Source organism: Hevea brasiliensis, chromosome 16 (genome assembly GCF_030052815.1).
Source record: "Hevea brasiliensis isolate MT/VB/25A 57/8 chromosome 16, ASM3005281v1, whole genome shotgun sequence".
NCBI classification, from domain to species: domain Eukaryota; kingdom Viridiplantae; phylum Streptophyta; class Magnoliopsida; order Malpighiales; family Euphorbiaceae; genus Hevea; species Hevea brasiliensis.
The window spans coordinates 51,622,785-51,644,661 of record NC_079508.1 but is presented as its reverse complement, the minus strand read 5'-3'; the positions used below and the strand labels follow the sequence as shown (position 1 = coordinate 51,644,661).

Here is a 21,877-nt window from a genome sequence, read left to right as displayed (position 1 = left end):
TTTAAAAGGCATTATCAACCATTCACATAGTTGAACCCATGACACAAAATTTCATAATCAATGCCGTGTTGTACACCACTACAATTCAAACTCTCCTAATAACCAAGGCTAAAAAGGGAGGAACAAAGAATAGCTAGTGTATATGAGTACTCATCCAAACTCTTCCCCAACTGGCAAGTCAGAGAGGAAGGAACTCACCCCATCTAGTGGAAGAGATATCTCACTAGACAAGCTAATGAGAATTCAAAACATATTACCATGTCAACTGTAATTTCAAATCATATTCAAAACAATTTCTATTTACAAAAGTGTTTATAAACCATTAACATATTTAATCATTATAAATTCATGCTCAAAATTGGCAACACATCAAACTTAAAATTTGCAATTCTCAAGATCATGCAATAAATCCTTAAATGCATAAGAAAATTTATATTTAATTTATACAATTTTATTCAACAAGATAAAATTCTCAACACAAAAAAATCATAAATTATACAATAACTTATTCAAATTGATTTGAAAGTGAAAAATAACAAAAAGTGTTAGTTATGCATAAACCTCTTATCTAGGCTTGTCTTGGTTCAATTCCTCCTCCTTCCTTGGAGGGCTCCTTTTTCAATAAAACACATAACTAGAGTGTTTCAATATCTATTCAATTTATTTCTAATTAATAAATTCAATAATTCAATTTTATACACTTAATTTACCCCATAAAAAAGAATCCTTTGTACTTAGTGTAATTGTGGTTACTATTTATTTGACCATTTGATCAAAATATTAATTTTTTCATACTAATTAGATATACTAATTCTGATTATACCCACATACCATATTTTGAGTCATATTTTTGTTGGCATTGATTGTCAAATCCAATTCAAAGCTTATTAGAGTTAAATCTCAAAATTTTAGTTTTGAGTTACTTATTTGTATTGTTCCATTGGTCTGTTTACAGTGGGAATTTAGCCAACTTTCCTTCATCAAAGTTGTTCCTTAATGTCTTATCTTTAATTCTCTTTTTGAATCACTCCATTTGAAGTTTTGTAGCTCAAGTTATGCCTATTTTTCTAAAACTGACTGGATTAGTCCAAACCCAGAATTCTGGGTACCAATTCTGTTCTGGCAATTTTAGTGTGTAGATTGCAGCTCACTTTTTAGATGGGTTACGGTCAGAATTTGGGTTTGTATTCTTCATAAAAGTTGTAGTGCTATTTCTCAACTTTCCATCGGTATAAAATTCATGTCATTTGGACCTTTTTACACCAAGTTATGACCATTAGAACAAGTACTGTTCATATGGTCAGTTTTGTACAGGGCAGTGTGCCTAAATCCGGATTTGATCTAACTTTTCACCAATTTGTTTTTGGTTTTAGGGTAAAGTTTCTTCACCAAAATTGTAGCTTTGAGTCTTAATTTTCATCTCTAATTAGCCTCACACCAATTGGAGCAACCAATTTTCAGTTATGGCCATTTGAGTTTACCAAGGTCAAACTGCTCAATTGAGGTAGCATCACATTCACCACTTCAATCCCATTTCAACCATTCAAACACATTCCACATGACTCCAAATGACCATTTCAGACCTCAATTAGGTTCAATTACATCAATTGCCAATTTTCTCTAAATTTTCCCCAAACCCTAAGTGCCATGAACCCTAATTATGCAATTGTTTTAATTCATGCAATTTCAATACTCTAAACATACATATAACTTCACTAACCTTAAAATTCATATTCAATTAGGTCAAAGCACACCAAACCCTAACCAATCATAGCTGACCAAATTTTCTATGGTTCTTACCTTGTCAATTTGTTTCAATATTTAACACTTTCTAACTTAGATTAAATACCTAATCATAATTATAAAGAGAGAAGTTGAACATTTACTACTAACATCTTTAGGTAGCTTTTCCCTCTTCAATTTTCTATCTTTTTCTTTTTCAATCTTCTTTTCAAGTTATAAGAACAATGTTTAATCAAGAACTTTAAAAAATTTATGGGTAATTTTGAGATTTAAGAAGCTTGGATTTAAGCTTCTATAACACCCCCGTTGTATAGCCTGGTATATTTCACTGTTCTGGTGACCGGTGTCGGTCCGGACAATTAATGGGATTAGGGCCACACTTAAGACAATTTGAGAAGCCATAAACACAAATAATTAGTAATGTTTAATTAGTTAGCTATAAATAAGAAAAACAGAACATAAGAGGTTAAACGAGCCGAGAGTCACAGCGATGAGTGACCTCCTCGGAAACGACTGCGAAGTCATTTTAAACTCAAATTTCGAACCGTAAAAAGTGACGCTGCGGTCCTTAGGACCCTTATGGACACAGTGGATAAGAGAAAATCACGAAAAAGAACTGTTAAGTCAGTCAAATAATTAGGTCAGGGAGCCGAAAGAAATATTGGATTATTTGCAAACCGGGATGAACCGGCGAGGGGCGATTTGGTCAATTGACCCCGAGAGCCGACTCTTGACCTAACTGTCAAATAAAATCGGAGAAAAGAAAATTTCGGAATCGAGAATTAAATTAAAGAACTAATAAAAAAAATAAATAGAAAAAAAAAAGAAGATGGAAAAGTCAAAGTTGATGACATCATGAATGATGTCATAAACAAATTAATTAAGTGAATTATTAAAATGGGATTTTATGGTCTTCCACCAACTAAAATAAATAAAGAAAAGAAATGAAAAAAAACATTATTTGGTCTTCTTTCCATCAAGTTGCCGCCTCACCTTCATCTTCCCTCTCCCTCACCCAAAACCTCCATTAAAGCTCATTTTGAGTTTGATCAAATCCCTAATTCCACCATAGAAAGTTAAACCTCCAATATTAAACCTTGATTTCAAGCCTTGATAGAGGACTTGACAACAAAAAAAAGAAGAAAGGAAGAAGTTTGAAGGAAAGAAATTCTGCACTAAGGTTAGAAGATTAACTTTGATTTCTTTTGTTGAATTAGTTGTGTTATTAGCCTAATTAACTAGAAACTAAAGAAATGAAAAAGAAAAAAATTATGAGGGACCATTATTGAAATTTCAGCCAGCCATGGATGTAGGAAAGTTTGATGTATTTTGAATGAATTAAAGGTGTTAGTAAGTTTGTAGGACTATGGTAGTAGGATAGGGATGCATAAATGTAGTTAAATACAATAATTTAGTAAACTAGGGTTTGAATGTTAGGGTTTTGAGGCAAAATTTTAGAGAAATGCATAAATGATATCTTTGACCAATTGTGGACTGAAAAATGGTCAATAATGACCAAAAGAGATGTGTGGGAATTGTTGGAATGAGAACCAAATTCGTAGGTCCAATGGTCATGCTGCTGGCAGCATGACCAAACCTACTTTGAAGGACCAAAACTCAAATTTTACAAGTCCAATTGATATGCAACCAATTGGAGATGAAAATAGACATAAAAGAGCACAATTTTCATTAAGGAACCATGGCAAAAAACTGACCAAAACTTGGTGAAACAATTGACCAAAGTGAAATGATAGCAGGCTGCCACTGCACCAAACTGACCAAATGAACTTGGTCATAACTCGAGTTAGACAGGTCAAATTGACCTGAAATTTGGCCAGGGGTTAGAGGAGATATAGATTTAAAACTTTCATGAAGAACATCACCCCAAATTATGCCATTAACCCATTCAAATTATTGAGCAAAGTTGAGTTACCAAACCTGCAACTCTGCAGATTTTCAGTTGAGCAGTAATGTTTGGATAGCTATAACTCTCTCTAGAAAACTCGTATTTAGGCGATTCTTGAACCGATGGAAACCTAAGACATAATAGAACATTTCATATGAAGAAAGTGAGACCAAATTATGAACTTAACTTGATCAAATTATTGACCAAAGTTGGATCAAAATCTGCCAGAACCCAAAATTACAGCATGAGCGATTGCGTGAGCGATAAACTTATTTTGGCCATAACTTGAGCTACAAAACTCCGATTGAGGTGATCCAAAAATGAGAATACACTTAAGACAATAAGGAACATTTTCTATGAAGGAAGTTTTGTTAAATTCCAACAGTAGATCGACCAATGGAATAGTGCAACTTCGGAGAACCAAAACCGAAAATTAGCAATTTTGCCAAAATGACCTAAGCTTTAAACAAATGACCAAAACCAACAAGTTTGGTGACCAAAATGTGATATGTGGGTGAAGTTGGAGTTCCCATACCTATTAAGCCTTAGAAAGTCAATAATTTGACTTGAATAGTGTAATGAATCGTAACTCGAAACACAAAATTTCGAGAACATCGAATTTAACACGTTAGAGCTAGGTAAATGTGAAGTTAAGTTTATTTTGAATTTATTTTAAGTTCTAGTACTGAAACATTGTAAAATTGTGTGTTTCAGTTGAAAAGAATATCGAGAAGGAACCCGAGGAACCGAGTCGAGGCTAAAGGACGACTCGTTTGAGGTTTGTGCACAACATTACTATGCTTTAAAAATTCATTGATTAAATGAATGAAATATGCATTTTATTGTTGCTTTGAATTGTTGAAAGTATTGTGACCTTACTTATGATGTTTTGATTTAAATTGTGAAAGTTATTGTGTATATTTGAAATGACAATGTTTAGCAAATTGTTAAGATAAGTTTTGAAACCACAGTATCATGACCATATATTTGAACACCTCACTAGCACGACTAGTGGGGGTAATTAGTTTCGAATTTTGATTCTTTCTCTGGAGAAGTGTTGAGGTGTGCCAGTAGAAGAGGATGTGAATGGATATCCATATATTTGAGCTAGCTAGCCTTGTGATATGATTTCTCTTTAGCCTCTGGCTATTGAGATTCATGTGATTTCTCTTAGCCTCTGGCTATTGAGATTCTATTTGTTTCGAATGGCATGATCTAACTGTGGGTTTTATGAAATGTGTTTTGATACTTTGAAATAAACTTGGTTTACATGTAAAATCTTACAATGCATGATTGTATTTAATTTTCATGTTTAGTCAAATTTTTGAATGAATGTGCTTTAAGTTTTGCATAAAGATTATTTTAGTATATTGTGCACCACTGAGTCTTAGTACTCGTGATAGCTTTATTCTTTGTCGCAGATCTGAGATTAGAGGAGCAGCAGTGATTTGGTGAGGTGTGTGAAGTCATCAGCTTGAAGTCTTCGGGTATAATTTATACCCTAACTGTAAATATTTCTTTTGATGTATATATTGCACATAAATGTATGGACATGTACATGGGTCTTGAGCAGCTTGTACAAAGTTTGTATAAAAGTTGTAATAAATTTTAGTTTGGACTTCCTGAATGTAAATTTTAGTATGATGAATATATAAATTGTTTATCTTGAATGGAATATGAATAAATGATATTGATGGACAGTATTTTGAAGGAATTATTGAACTTGTGAATTTGAGAAATTGATTGAGATTGAGTATTAAATTGAAGCAGCTGTTGAGAAAAATTTTTAGAAGTGCTTTTTACAGGTATTTGAAGAACGGTTTTCTCAAAATACAGAGGAAACTCTGTCAAAATTTTTATAAAAATTGCGGAAAAATAAAATGGGCCAAAATTTCTAATTAGCTTTCAATTTAATTATATGTTTTAAATATTTATTAGAAATGCTCACCACTTATCAAAAAGAAGAAAATTATTTTAAAATCCCTTGTAGGGTACTTAATGAGTTATCAGTAGGTGAAGTTCGGTAGTTCATTAAGTATTCTACGGGATCATGTTATACCTTACAGAGGGGTAAGGTGTGACAGCTTCCATGGAAAATTTTAGTGAGAGAGTTGTGAGAGAGAGTGGAGCCGGCCAAATGGTGAAGAAGATGAATAATTTGCTTTTTAATTTTGTTTTTTTTATGTCCATAATTGACTTAGTTAAAATTTAATTAAATGAAATTTATTTATGAGGTCATTGCTTATGTCACACACATGATGTCATAAATTTATTTTTGTTTCCTTTTCTTTTTCCTTTCTTTTTCCATACTTCTTTAATTTAATTACATTTTTGAAATTTTCATTTTTCGGATCTTATTGGATAGTTAGGCCATGAATCACCTCTAGGAATGAATTAACCAATTTGCCCCTCGCCGGTCTAACCCAATTTTTCAATAATTCAGTATTTCTTGTGGAACCCTGACTTAATTATTTAATCTAGCTCTCTACCTTTTATGTGATTTTCACATTTTCCCTATTTTAGCAATTTTTTCTAGGACTGCAGTGTCACAATATCCCGTACAAAAATAAGATTACAACTGACCTCACAGTCACTTCTCGTCACTTCTCGGTATGGTCACTCATCGCTGCGACCCTCAGCTCAAAATTTTTATGCTCTACTTTTCTTATTTATATTTTACCTTCTGGTAATTACTATTAACTTTTATTCAGAGCTTTTCTAAGTGATATAAGCATATGTCTAGATATACTAACTGTCCGGACAGACACCGATCACTGAAACAGTCACTGAAACAGTAGAATGCATAGACTGCTAATACAGGGGTGTTACACCAAGCTGTAGCAATTATTGAACCACAATCAGGATGCTGGAGCCATTTTGCTTCAAACCTTAAAAGGAATTTCTTGCTGATGATAGAGGGTTCCAAAAACATAATCAGAGGTCTATGGTCCGAACCAAAGAGAGCTTCACGGAGAACATAAGCTTTTGGAAATAGCTCTCTCCACTCCACTGAGACCAAAGGTCGGTCCAGCCTTTCTAAGATTGCATTTTCTCCAAGCTGCTGGTTGAACCACGTAAAGATTGGACCCTTGCACTCCAACACCATTAAGGCCGTCTGATTAATAAAATTCACCATGTCCTGAACTTGGGAATTAAGAACCATATAACCACCATATTTGTCCTCCTGTGATATCAAAGAGTTGAAATCCCCAATACAAACCCACGCTTCAGAGTTCCCTGAAGAAAGACTTCTCAAACTCTCCTAAAAGGAAACTCGATTCTCTCTCTGGATTACCATATACAAATGTCATACGCCAAGCCTGTTTTCCACCATTTAATTCCACAAGAGAATCCACACAATTGCTCGTGTATTGTATTATATTAAGTTTGATATCTTCTTTCCACCAAATGGCTAGACCACCAGAGAGCCCATTCGGATTGACATAAAACCGATTAACAAAATCTCTCCCAATTCTTCTTTGCAAAGACTCCATATATCTCTCTCTGTTCTTTGTCTCCATGAGATAGACAATGGAGGGACGATGCTTCAAAATGAGCTCTTTAAGAGCTCGAACTGCCCGGGGTTGCCCAATCCCCTGGCAGTTCCATGCTAAAGTGGTCATGGCACTTGTGGTGGCTTTTGGCCAGCCACCAAGGCCTCAGAGGTTTCAATTGTATTCTAAATTTCCACTTGATTATTAAGATCATCATCTCCTGCATTCTGACTACTTGCTATTTCAGCTCTAGCATTTCCAGTCCCAGTAAAACTCTGATCATGGGAAGTAGAAGAGGAAGTATCCCTTGCCCTACGTTTCCATTTTCGGTTTGAAGTTGTTGACCCCTTGAAAGGTGATAAGGAGTCCTCTTCTGTGACTTTGTGGATCTCCAGTGTTGTACCAGAATTTGCTTTGTGTTGGTTCTCATCGGATGGACACCCTTTTTCATTGATAAGTTCGAAGTTTACTTTCTTAGATCCCAGAAGATTATGTGGTTCCTGAATATTGAGAATTCCTGCAATTTCCTTTGGGTTAGGTCCAGATACAATTGTCTCCGGCTTCAACATGCTACAGGCCAGATGCACTAAGAAATCCAAAGGTTTCGGCTCCAGAATCTCAGTATCCAGAGGATTGGGCTTAGGAACATGTAACTGGGCCAAGCTATTTTGAAAAACTTGTTTCCTTTTATCCCAATTTTTAAACTTAACTGGGCTCACTTGTTTATAATGGGCCAAAGATGACACAGAACTCCAGGCCTTTTAACACCCATTATGGTACCCGATAAGGCTATTCCAGAACCTCCGTCTGCAGCATAGTCTTTTTGCGAGGCTATTCTCGGAGAAGATAATTGCTTGTCATTAATGCAGCCGTCTAATTCTATCCCTGAATCAACCGAAGAGATCTTTGGTAAGGCCATGTCAGAGGTATTATTTGCAACATCAGGACAGTGAAGAAGGTTTTTCCTTTGGTTAGGGTTATCATCGAGCAGTGCAATGGGGTCTATATTTGGTTTGGGTTTCTTAGACCTGCCTACTAAGCATGCTTTTTTGTCCTGTCACAATTAATGCTGTCAGTAGGGTTCAACAAAGGAGAGGCAGAGAGACTAGGTTGGACATGTAAGGTACGCGCCGCTTTATTCCGGCGAAGGGATGGGTTTTGGATAAGAACCAGAGCCTTGGATTGATGGTTTGTGTTGTTTTCTTTTGTATTTATGCTTGTGGTTCCTGTATTTTGGTGAAAGGGTAATTTTTGTCTGGAGTTTGGGTTGAAGGAGTTATAGTTTGAAGTAAAGTTGATGGGGTCGATTTAGCAAGAAGCTAGAGACCAAACTTTTGGGTTGAAGCTCCATCTACATCCCGTTCCTTCTGTCTTTTATCACAGTGCCTCACGATGTGTCCCATAATTCCACAATGGAAACAGAACACTGGCAATTCTCATATTTAAATTTTACCCAATCCTTCTTATCACCAGATTTTGACATGAAAAAACCAGTAAGTAGGGGTTTGCTTACCTCTACCCAGACTCTGATCCGCATGATTGGAGCCTAGTCATTCTTGTCTGTATTTAAATTATCCATGCAGATAAGCCCCTTGAAAAGATTGCCAATCTTGGCTGCATTCTCTTGGTTCCAGTTGCTTGGTGGCAAACCATGCATCTAAACCCAGAAGGCATCCACATTAAAATTTATTTCCTTAATGGATATGTCCGGCGGCCACTCCTTAAGAACCAGTAAATTGTTATCAATCAACCAGGGCCCTTTGTCCACTATTCTAACTTTCTCTGCCATGTCTTCAAAAATGAAGATAAATGTGCCTTCCGGTCCTCTCCTAACTTGGAAAGCGTTCTCATTTTTCCAAACTTTCCCCACAGTAGTTCTGAGGATCCATGGATTGTACTTCCTGGAGGCTATCACCCTGGCTACCAATTTGTTTCCTGTCATTTGATGCCCAGCTTCTGATGATGTTGCTAACTCCAGATGGGGTTCCTCACAGCTAAGATTCTCAGTCATACCGATTAACTCGGTTAAAGGGTTGTTGGGGTTGGGTCATAGTGAGGTGAAAATCAACAATAAAGGAGGAGTTGACAGAGATGGGTGAAAGGGAGTAATAGCAATCTCTGAAAAGAGTGGACGACGTTGCTACCAATTAAAGACAATAAAGACAAGAAGCTCCACTCACAGGAGAAAAAACAGCATCAATCTGAATAACAAGACGAGAGATCCCCAGATTTCTTCTCGATGGAAATATCTGAACTAACTATATAAGGTGGCTACTGGTTATGTATTCACACCTTCGTTTATCCATTTGTTAGCAAACGGCTACCGATCATCTCTTATTTTATCCACTAATTAGTTATTAGTGCTTATATTATCAAACTCTGTTTTTTTTTTTTTTTTTTTTTTTTTATAGAAATATAGAAAATACTTCATTAATTAGTAATTGTGTAAAAAAAAAAAAAAAAAAAAAAAAGTAAGAAATCAACATTATTATATTTTCATAATGAAATTAACTACACATATAAAAAATAATATAAAAAATTTAAAATTTTAATAATACTAATATAACATATAGATTGATCAATAGATAGATTATACATTATACTCTTTGATTCTATAATTTTTTCATAATCTCTACCAGATAACCTTCAATTTTAAATTTTTTAAAAAATTTATACTTCATTAAGTACTCTATTAATAATAAATTTAAAAAAATATATTCAAAATCTATATATAAGTTATTGAAAAAAAGAAAAATATAAAGTTATTGGAAAGAAAGGTGTTGGATTGACACCAATGAAAAATACTCACCCTGTCCACTCAAAAAGAAAAAGAAAATCAAATAAAGAAAAAGAGAAAAAAAATTAAGGGGATCTTATAAAGAGAAGACAACTAAGCTTTATTTAAGCTTCATTTATTTTATAAATAATATTTTTTGAAATATATTTTTTATATTTTTTTAGTGTTTGGAGTATTCAAAAAAATTAGATAATAAAAAAAAATTTTTTAATTAAAGGAAAAATTAAATTATTTTAAAAAAAGATTTCTATTTTTTTAAAAAAGAGTCATTTATTATTTTCTTAACTTTGATAATTTGATTAAAAATATGAACATACTTATACATATATAAAATAAATATATATCATTAATTTAATATTGTAACTAAATAATAAAAAATATTTTTATAAGAAATATTTTTTTAAAAATATTTTTTATATATAAATTATTTTTTAAAAATAAACGAAACCTTACTCTCACAAAAACTTTTATAGTAATTTTACAATCAATATATATGATTAGATATAATTCATATCAAATTATAATTTATCATTTAATGGCTAGGATAATGGAGGTATTGCAAAGAAACCAAATATATTTTTTTAAGTTTGCTGCCATTTTATGGGAGAAGTTTTGGGTATGACTTCATTAGAAACTGCAAAGCGCAATTAGTTTATTATAAATTCATTTATAATAAATCCATATTTAACTTGTCTAATATAACAAATTTTTTTAAATTCTCATATTTTTAATTTTATAAAAATTTAATAAAATTATCAAAATTAATAAATTTATAAATAACAAAATTATGAGTGAAATGAGCATATTCTAATTTAATAAAAAAAATTATGAGTTACAAATTTAAAATAATAAATTCTATAATTAATTCATAAAATAAACAAATTACTTTTATAAATTAAATAAAATTTATATTCATTTGATCCAACAAAATATAAAAATTCATTTGGAAGAGAATAAATGATGCTTCTCCTTCCCCGGTACTCAAGGCAATGCTTTAGGACATGAAAATGTGCAACTCTGTTTATGGATATTTAATTTCAGTGTGTCATAAGTTTAATTTTATATTTTTTTTATTTCACTTTCAAATTAAAAATATAAGCTAACATCTTTTATTTAAAAAAAACACACACACAATTTAAAGCAAGTAAGAGAAGAAAAAAAAAAAGTTCAATCAGATTAGTTATTGCATTAAGAATTCATTAAATCATGTGTAACTTACATGCAGGCCATTTAGGATACTATAGTCATTTTAACAAAGATAGGTACTTTCTTGCCTAGAAATGGTCCAGTCTTTGAAATGCCAGCAGAAATATTAAACATAAATTACAACCTGTGAAGCTACCCATGATCACAAATCTACAGTAACTCTCTTCCTCAGGAGGAAACAATCCGCCAAAAGAGAAGCATGTAAATGCCTAAAGTGGAAAGAACAAGAACTTGACTCCATTAACCTGTAACCAACAACCAAGCTTTAATCATACAATTCTCCACCCGCCACCCGCCAAAAACATTCATATTATCATAAACTCTTTAAATCTTTTGATTTTCTTTTGCACAAATCCAGTTACAATCCTCAAATTCAAAAGCCTGCATTCCTAAAACCAGTTACCTAATCCCAGAATAATACTAATTGGAAAGAAAGGATAAAACTCAAACTAAGCAAGGACTGAATATAGAGGCTGCAGAAGCATGAAGTGAAAAAAGGAGATGAAGATTAGATCCTCATGTTCATCGACCGCAACTTTTTCCCTTATAAAGCAAATTCAAACTATTTTGAGGCAAAAGCAAAGATAAAAGAAGAAAACAAGATTCTTGATTCTTCATCTTTCATGACACTTCCCCAGTTCCCCCCATTATCTTTAGAATATTTTACCTAGAAAAGATTGTTTCAAATACAATTAATCTTTATCTCTCTCTCTCTCTCTCTCTCTCTCTCTCTCTCTCTCTCTCTCTCTCTCTCTCTCCCTGTCAGAGTCTTTTAAGAAATAATGAATGACATCTACACTGCAACACTTTTCAAAAATCAACTCAAGTGCATTCCAACATTTTAAAGTTTTCTAAAATCTAAGTGCTCTATTGATAAGTTCAGTGACATTCTATGCAATTTACCATCTTGCAGATCAAAGAAAAACAGAACATTGGGAAGACTACACTTACCTTTATGAAACCAGTTTTGAAACACAATATAGATGCTGAAGAACCATTGACTGAAGAGAAGAACAACTTCGTGTTCTCAATCTTTACTGTGGGTTCTCAACAACAAGGGAGGAGGTTATTTGGGTTTTCGATGTTGTAGAGAGAAAGGAAAGAGAAGGATGGGCGGATTTTGGTATCCATGAAGAGAATATGTTAGTTAGCTTATTTAATTATTGAGTAATTATGGCTTTGAATCTTACAACTCCATTTTGCCCAAGGAATTTACAAGTAATAATGCATCTCCTTGCAATAGGTTATGTGTCCAAAAAAGTTTGGTTTATGGAGGAAAAAGAAGACTACTAAATTAGCCCTAAGGTCCTCTTTATCATTTCACAATCATTAACCGTATTTTGGGTTTTTTTTATAAGGAAGAGCTATTGTCTGATGGATAAAAACTCATGGACTATACTGTTACATTTTGAAAATATAGGCTTTTTATTAAATCTCAGGGATTAAGTTGTAATTTACCCAATAAATTATAAGCAACAGTTCCCGCACAACATCAAATATGAATTTTGATACAGCATAAAACACATCCCTTTTTTATCATTAGAGCTCCTAAAGCTTGATAAATAAACGGAAATTACATTTGCAGATCATTAACAGAAGAAATATTAAAAAGAAAAAGGACACACAGAAAGAAAAGGCAAATGCAAATAGAATATTTTTTAACCATGGGAGAATAGACCGTACATGCTTGACCAAGCAACAGCCATGCCTATTTAGTGCACGAGCGTATTAATTCAAAGTAACGCCTTTGATGTTTGGTCACCCTACAAGTAATGTCATCCTACTCTGCTTAGTGCTCAATATATCCACCTATTGAAAGGACAATTCAACTGCCTTAAAAAAAATTAACTCAAACTAGAGCCGGTAAATGAAGACATACCAATGGACAGTAAAACAGACATACCCTCATGTTATCTTTGGTTAGAGATTTGAGAATGCATGAAATTATACTCAAACTAGAGCCAGGCAACAAAGAGAGAGACAATTGACTGCAGCCTTTCCTCACAGTCTCTTGGTCAGAGATTTCCTTGAGAACGCATGAAAACTATAGGAGAACTCTGACAAAATCACTAGGGAAAAAAAAAAGCTTCTACAGTCAATTCCAAACCATCAAGTACACATTTGATATTGAAGAAATAAACACGGTTGCCAGATGCATATGATAGTACAAGCTTGTAAATGGTTACCCTTAATATCAGATCATTTGGTTTCTCGGATAGGCAAAAATTGTCAAAAAGTTGGGTAGGATGCAAAGCCTGTTAACAAATCCAACGAGCTTATAAAATATAAGCTCTCAGTAGCTACATCCAACATTAAAACTGCACACCATCATTCTCTGTTTGGGTCATTTTTTTTTTATCAAAATATTACTTTATGAGAACATATTTCCTCAAACGAAGAAAAATCTGAAGAAGTCAACTTCCTAAAATTACAAACATCCCCTCAGTATATAAATGATCTTATGCCCTTCTTTTTGGTGTAATCAAGTTCCATTCATTTGCGATAATCTTTTGTCCTCTTTCAATAATTGCTAGCAAAATTTCATTATAAAAATAAGGAAATCAAGGGCATGGACCTTGAAATTCAGATCTGTCATGAAACTCAAAAAGGACCAGATAAGATCACACTATAAGAGCCTCTAAGGAGTGGATGATCAAGACTGAAGGGGGATTTCAATCTTAACCCATCAAATATTGGCCATTCATAGGACTCTGAACTTTGGATAAGATTATGAGAACACTAGCCATACAATTGAAAATAATAATAATAATAATATGAGAGGCAACTAGCCACTTGCCCACTTCATTCGTATGACTTGGTTCATATGCTGCCATAGAAAAATAGATAAACTTCAATTATTTGCATATTTGTTACCATTAAAGATATCCACAATTATTGATGTAGTAAGATAAACACAGGAAAGGACAAGACATTCTATCCACAAAAAAGAAAGAAGGTGAACAAAACTGAGAAATCCAACACTGCTTGCTATCGTTTTCAGTAGAGTACTACCTTATTGATGTATCTATATTATTTTTTTGGCTTTCAAACAAAGCTTATGAATTCAATCCTAAAGTTTAAGGAGACAGTCAATGGCAATTTGGAATTGAGTTTTGCAACAGAAAAGAAAAACCAAGCAGCATGAAGTCTTAACTCTTAAATATAATAGAAATTCGTATGGTCGAAAAAGGAAAAAGGAATTGGCAAAATCAATAATTTCATATAGAACATGTAAATGGATCAATTTCATCATGTTAAACAAATAACTGAGGGAAAAAAAAGAAAGGAATAAATCTATATCTTAAGCAAACAATTACCAAAATTACCCAAAAAACCTAATGAGGAAGAAATAAAGTGGCAATGGCTGCAGAAGTGGTTCTGCTCCATCTCCTCTGCTAATTCCGTCCCTTGAAAAACAATCAACAAACCTCGAAAATGCAACAATCCACAAAGAATTAATTACCGGAGCACCTTCATTGAGAGAAACACCCACATTGTTTCAGTTTTGATCAGCATTAGGGCAATCTCTTGCAAAATGCCCTTCCTCACCGCAATTATAACATGCCCCACGTCCACCACCGGAGTATCCACCGCCGCCGCTCCCTCCACCGTATCTGCTACTCCTTCCACCACCCCAGCCGCTTTGATAACAATCTCTCGCTAAATGACCATATCTCCCACAGTTATAACACGCACCGCCGCTGCCACCACCGGTATTATATCCAGAGCCACCGCCTGACCGGCCACCCCTCCCACCTCTCCCATAACCACCATCGCCTCGACCACTATTATATCCTCCCCCACCACCACCTCTCCCTCTCCCGCCATAGAATCCTCTTCCGCCTCCCCCACCGCGGCCGCCACGAGGGGCACGGCGAGATCTGGAGACACCAACGACGTCGACCGCCTTGGTACGGCCATCCTCTCCGAAATCGATGGAGAACTCAACGGGTTGGCCCTCGGACAGTGTCCTAAAGCCATCGGATTGGATGGAGGTCTGGTGAACAAATAGATCCTCGCCGCCGTCATCGGGAGCAATGAAGCCGAAACCTTTCTGCGCACTAAACCACTTGACGGAGCCAGTGGATCTCTTACCTTCCGCCATGGAATCTTCTAGAAGAATCTAGAAGTTTATGCAAGCTCGTCGGCTTGTTACTGAGGTCGGATTGTGCTGAAGTAGCGTCTGCGTTTTGGGGTTTTAGTCTGTTTGAGTTTGTTAGGGCGCGGACAAGACGTGTGGGCATCGGACGGTATCAACGGCTTTTGGTTGCTATCCTACGGTTAGTAATAAGCGTTTGCTGGTTTATCCGCGAGTGGTTTGACCGATCCGTCTTAATAATCTTTTTTTATTTTAGTCTGGCGCCAAATATTCATTTAGTCCTTACATAGTATATCCGTATGTATTTTTATTTTATCTTTTCTTTTTTATTTTAATATAATTTTCTATTTTATAACTAATATTTTTATATACTAATGAGTTAAAATAAAAATAATAAAATATAATATATCATTGTTAAAATCACTTACTTAATGTACTTATAAAGATTAGAAGCAAGATAAATTGTTTCGTTTATCTGTATAAAGGAGAGAAAAGATAAAGGAGAAAAAAATATATTTTGTACGCATATAAGAGGAGAGAATGACAAAAACTAATTAAATTGAGACTTATTTAATTTTTAATCTCTCCATCATTTTTACTCTCTCTCTCTCTCTATGCGAACCTGAAGATGGCTTACAGAGGCAAATTTTGAGGGGGCATGGAGTCGAAGCCAAATGCTCTGCAGTGCTCAGCAAGTTTGCTTAAGCATTGCTTTATTTTGCAGCCATGCATGTCGTTTTTCCACCATAGTACGGGTTGCTCTTTAAAGCTCCTCCATGGCTCCATTCACGTCCCCTTTCTTACACGTTTTTAGTTTTTTAAGAATCGAATTTTTTACGATATATACTATATATATTTTTTATTTTCAATTAGAGAGAAGGATTTTTAGATTATATGGACACGTTCCTCAATTTTAATTTTTATATTTCGTTCTTAAATTTATTTTATATTTTATTTTTATTTTTTAATTTTAATTTATTATTAAAAAATTTAAATTTTATTTTTATTTTATAAAAATTTTTCTAATATACTATAACATCTTTTTAAGTTAAAAAAATAAAAAAAAATTATTTTTTTATCTTATTTCATTCGATACGGTAGAATTTACCCTTCATTAAAACATATTCAAATTATATTTATAAACTATGATATTGTAGTTAGAAACTTACTATTGTAGGTTAAATAGATTTTTTATAAAATAAATTTAAAATTTAAAATTTTTTGATCGAATTTTAATAAGATAAATTTGAGTATCATATAATTAGGTTAGTAACGAGTTTGAGTTTTACATATTAAGTATTTGTAATCTGAATCCGTTTATATAAATAATTAATTAAATATAAAATATATATTTTTATGATAATATTTATAAATTTTTATATATTTTATTTTATATAAAATAAAATTTAAATATATTATGAAATTATTAAAATTTTAAATTATAAATTATTAATAAAATAAATTTTTTACGTAAAATATTAATTAAAATATATAAAATTAAGTAAATTTAATTTTTTTTAAATAATAATAATCAGATTTAAGATAAATTTTGATAATTAATAATAAATTTTAATTAATTTTAAAATGATTTTAAATTTTTATAATATTAATAGAATTTAAATTTAAATACAGTGATTTTTATAATACGTTACTCGTTGTGATTCTTATCCCTTATTGGTAGGATTGCTAATCAAGCAGCTGGTTGTATTGAGAAGTTGCGTTCTAGTGATAAGCTAGTCCACCTCTGTAGCTGTGTCATATTTTGTATTCTGATTTTCTTGGGCTGTTTAATACATTACTTTGCAATTAAAAATAAAAAACACTAATGAAATATTTTGTCCTTTATTTTTCGCACGCATTCATTTATTTATTTTTATTTAAAGGAGATCAAAAGACTATGATGATGTGTTGTAATTCGAAGCTGAAATTGAAATTGTGTTTTTATTCTATAATTTTGATTGCTCAAATTTTGTAATTGAAATGAGAGACGTAAGGGAGTAAGGAGAGAATTACCAGCGATAATGGTTTGGTTCTGTATTTTAGAAATGATATTTTTTAGTCCCTTATTTAAAGTCTTCTTATTTATTTTACCATTAATATTGAGTACAAAGATAAAAATATCTTTAATAATATGAAAATTGAAGAATTAAATAGTTTAATTTTAAAAATATAGAGATCAAATTATTATTAGTGAAATTTACATTATAAACAGTAAAATTTAAAAGAGTAAATGGAGAGACTTCAATGTAAAATTTTTTCATTTCTTATATTTTTTAAAAAATTAACCAGATTATCTCTAACATTATACGATTGTTATTAGAGATGTGCAAATGATCGGTTTGATTTTAAATCGAATCAAATTAATAAAATTAAAAATTAAAAATTAAAAATTTTGAAAATTGAATCAAATTGATCACTAAGAGATAACCAAGCATAATCTAACCGATAAATATTAGTTCAGTTTGATTATGAACCAATCAAACTGAATTTTGAAAGATTTTATATTTTTAACATTAAATTTTAATAAAAAAATTTAAAAATCAGAACTTAAGAATTTTAGAGTTTCCTTGATTGATATACATATATATATACTGACAATTTGATTCGATTTAATTATTTTTTATAAAAATAATCAAATTAAATAATTAATTAAAATTATCAAAATTTATAAATCAAATCAAATTAATTAAATTTTAAAATTAAATCAATTAAAATAAAAATAAAATGACTGAATTTAATTTAATTTTTTAATTCTCATCGAAACCTGCTCACCCTTTATTGTTATCAGTTGATTCTCACTATTATTGTATTAAATAAAAAATGTGCATTTAAATTTTTGTATAGAATTATTAAGTTGATCAATTATAAAAATACACTAATTATTATTATTATTATTATTTTTTTAAATACGATTCTCCTCTTTCTCTCTATACAGTGATCTACAGAAAGCTGTTGCAATCCTCCGCCATTTTCGAGCTCAAACTTCGTTTTTTTTTTTTTCTCCTTCTCCATTACAAATATTTTACAATATACTCTCTTCTTTCTCCGCTCTCTGAATTAATTTTTATTGACGACGAGCCTTCGTTGCCTTTTACATTTTATGGTACTGTGCCTATTTTAACTCCTGTGCTTGAATTGGAATTGGAATCTTACTTCATTTCAGCTGCTTTGAGTTTGAATTGAAATACGAGGAATGTTAGAAGCTTTGATAGGAGAATAATACCATTAAAAATTCGCAAAGGACAGTTTTTGCCCTCATCATTCCATTCCCCAAGTCTCTCCATAAGGGTTCTCTCTTGTTTAGGTGAGTCGAAAAGTTTTTATTTCCTTCCTTAATTTGTTTATTTTGGTTTGTTATTTCATTCTCATCAGAATTCATTTTTGAAATACCCTTTTATTTACTCATGTTGCTTGTTTAGCTTCCTGTAATTTTTTTATCATTATTTTGCTTAACGCGAAAAAGATTAAATTTTTAAATGATTTCTGCATAACGTTCATTTAACAAATATTAGAGATTAAGCGAGTGGGGTGGGTTCTATTAGCTCAAGGAGTAATAAGGACGAGTCCGCCTCTCAGGAGAAATAAGGATGCCGTGTTTTTAGGCTTGAGTAAAGGAGTGATAAGGTGAATTCTGTAAATATTGTATATTTGAATGAGTCTTTGTGGTTGAGATTCTTTGGGTAATTCGTTCCCTTCCAAGTGATAGTCTTCATTATTTTTCTCCTCCTTTTCAGCAACCTCTGTTATTATTCTTTTTATTTAAGCTGAATGTATACTGTCAATTGGATCATTGAGGTTTCACATTAATAAAATTACATCTTCTTCACTTTGTTATCTTGGTATCAGAGCCTCAACGATCTGCTCACCATGGCTTCTTCTCTGAATGTAGCCAATTTTGTTACCTTAAAGCTCAAACAATCAAACTATCCTCTGTGGAGAGAACAACTTTTGAGTTTAGCTGAAAGTCAGGAATTGTCGGATCATTTGGTTAATGGCTTTCCTGAAGATCAGAAATTCGTTACCCCTCCCAATCCAATTCCAGAAAACTATCAACCACAGCAATCAGACATCTTCAAGGCGTGGCAAAAGTCTGATAGATTACTTCGTGGGTGGATCTATGGCACCCTTAGTGAGGAATCACTCGGACTTGTCATCGGACTAGAAACAGTTCATACTGTTTGGAGTGCATTAAAAGATGCATATGCACAAGATTCTCAAGAGAGGGAATTTACCCTCAGACAGCAATTGACCTATTTTCGCAAAGATGAAAATCGGTCCATCACTGAACATCTGCGTTTGTTTAAAGAACTCTGCGACAGTTTAGCCGCTATCGGGAAAAAAGTACCCGATGAAGAAAAAGTCTTTTGTCTCCTTACCAGTCTGGGACCCCAGTACGAAACGTTTACTACGACGATGCTTAAACCACCGCGACCCAATTTTAATGAACTGGTCTCTCAACTTAAGAATTTAGACCAGCGACGAGTGTGGTTTTCCACACAGAACGAATCTGGTCTTGATCAAATTTCGCATGTGGCTTTTTATGGAAATCAACAGAATTCATCCAGTAATTCCTCGAATCGGCGTCCTAGATTTAATTCCCAAGGGCGTGGTTTTCAAGCCCAGCAAACGCAAAACCCTTTTCCAAACAAAGAGTCGTATCCTTCCCAACGGCGACCTCCCCCGGCTGGTCGTAGAAGAATGACACCAGCTGAACGAGAGCTGTATAAGAACGAAGTGTGTCAATACTGCAACAGAGATGGTCACATCGCGAAGATTTGCTGGTGGATTCCACAAGAAAAACAAAGCAGCCCTGCTCAAGCTCTTTCGGCACTCACATTGGATACTGATGTTGTAGATACTGACTGGGTTGCAGACTCTGGTGCATCGAATCATATGACAGGTAACAAAAATCTATTCCATAAACTTACTGACTATTATGGACCTGATTCCATAACCATCGGCGATGGAACGTTTCTATCCATCGATGGTGTTGGAATGACGTCTATAGAACAGAAGCAAAAATTATCACTTTCAAATGTCTTTTCTGTTCCTGCTCTAAAAAAGAATTTACTTTCTGTAGGCCAATTAACAGATGATTATCCTGTGAATTGTGAATTTTCTAATGTTTCTATTTCTGTTAAGGATCGACAGACGGGACAGGTACTGCTACAAGGGCCACGGAAAAATAACCTTTATATCTTGTCAGGGAATCCGAAAGCATATTTTTCCAATCGATTTAGGTCTGGAACAGCAGACATATGGCATCAACGATTAGGACACCCTCAACCTTCTGCGATTTCTATTTTGTTTAATAAGAACCTTATTGATGTTAAAGGTTCCTTGCATTCTAAATTTTTATGTGATAGCTGCCAATTAGGCAAATTGAGCAAATTTCCATTTAGTTTGTCTTCCAATAAAAGTACCACTGTATTTGAAAAAGTTCATTGTGATTTATGGGGACCAGCCCCTGTTTTATCTTTTGCCAAATTTAAATATTATGCTTGCTTGGTAGATGACTATTCTAAATACTCTTGGCTTATACCACTAAAGAAAAAATCGGATTTCTTTGTTGCTTATAAAGCTTTTGAACAGTTTGTGCTAAGACAATTTGGGAAGACCATCAAGGTTTTCCATTCCGATGGAGGAGGTGAGTTCTTGAATAATGCTTTATCTTCACATTTTCTTTCACAAGGTATTAAACATCAAGTGTCGTGTCCTCATACACCCGAGCAAACAGGTGCTGTCGAACGACGACACCGTTTTATTCGTGAATTAGGATTGACGATGATGTATCATAGTCATGTGCCATTGTCTATGTGGGTCGATGCTTTTCAAACTGCTGTTTTTTTAATAAATAGGTTGCCTACTTCTGTGCTAGGGAATGAAACACCATATTTTAAATTGCATGGAACTCATTTTGATTATAGCTCCCTACGTGTCTTTGGTTCTAAGTGTTTTCCATATATATGGGACACAAGAGGTCATAAGTTTGATCCTAAGTCTTGTTTATGTGTTTTTATAGGGTATAGTGAAAAACACAAAGGTTACAAATGTTTCAATCCCAAAACTAAGAAAATAATAATATCTCGACATGTGAGCTTTGATGAAAATGTTTTTCCGTATAAATATGCATCTCCTAATAAAATGTTTGTTGACAAGCTTATGGATTCTTGGTTAACATCTCTGAGATTCTTGATTTTCCACTAAGTTCTGAAGAAAGTGCAGGTCCAGATGTATTACCAGTTCCTATACCAGCAACACATGACAATCGGACTATAGGAGATCATGAAACAGAATCTGATCCTACAAGTGAGTCTCCACTAGCAGCTCATCATTCACACTCTGATGCTGTTCAAGATGACGGGATGCATCTAGAACAGGCTGAACAGGAGCAGCTGTCTCCACCTCCATTGTTTTTGTCAAATAGAGTTGAAGACACAGTTCAAAATTCCTTAGCAGCAGAGGACGTTGTTGGTAAACAAGTTGTTGCAATTGAATCAGACTCGGTGTTTTTGTCATCTCCAACTAATACTCATGTACCTGGTACTTCTATGATTGATGGTACTGTAATCAGTCTACCAACAGTTCATACGGATCAAGAAGAGTTGCTTCCTGAAGTCTGTTCATCATCT

At 33.3% G+C, this 21,877-nt stretch overlaps 2 protein-coding genes across 2 annotated transcripts; one reads left to right on the top strand and one right to left on the bottom strand.

Moving 5' to 3' along the window:
* Window positions 1–14,346: 14,346 nt before the first annotated feature.
* LOC110665571 (glycine-rich protein 2) lies at window positions 14,347–15,502 on the bottom strand. The gene has a single exon (XM_021825771.2). It carries the CDS (start codon window positions 15,249–15,251, stop codon window positions 14,646–14,648), a length of 606 nt encoding a protein of 201 aa, XP_021681463.1. The 5' UTR covers window positions 15,252–15,502; the 3' UTR covers window positions 14,347–14,645.
* A 3,286-nt stretch (window positions 15,503–18,788) lies between these two features.
* LOC110632842 (retrovirus-related Pol polyprotein from transposon RE1) lies at window positions 18,789–20,530 on the top strand. The gene is made up of 2 exons (XM_021781189.2): window positions 18,789–20,145; window positions 20,388–20,530. Exons 1-2 carry the CDS (start codon window positions 19,113–19,115, stop codon window positions 20,432–20,434), a joined length of 1,080 nt encoding a protein of 359 aa, XP_021636881.2. The 5' UTR covers window positions 18,789–19,112; the 3' UTR covers window positions 20,435–20,530.
* The last annotated feature ends 1,347 nt before the right edge of the window (window positions 20,531–21,877 follow it).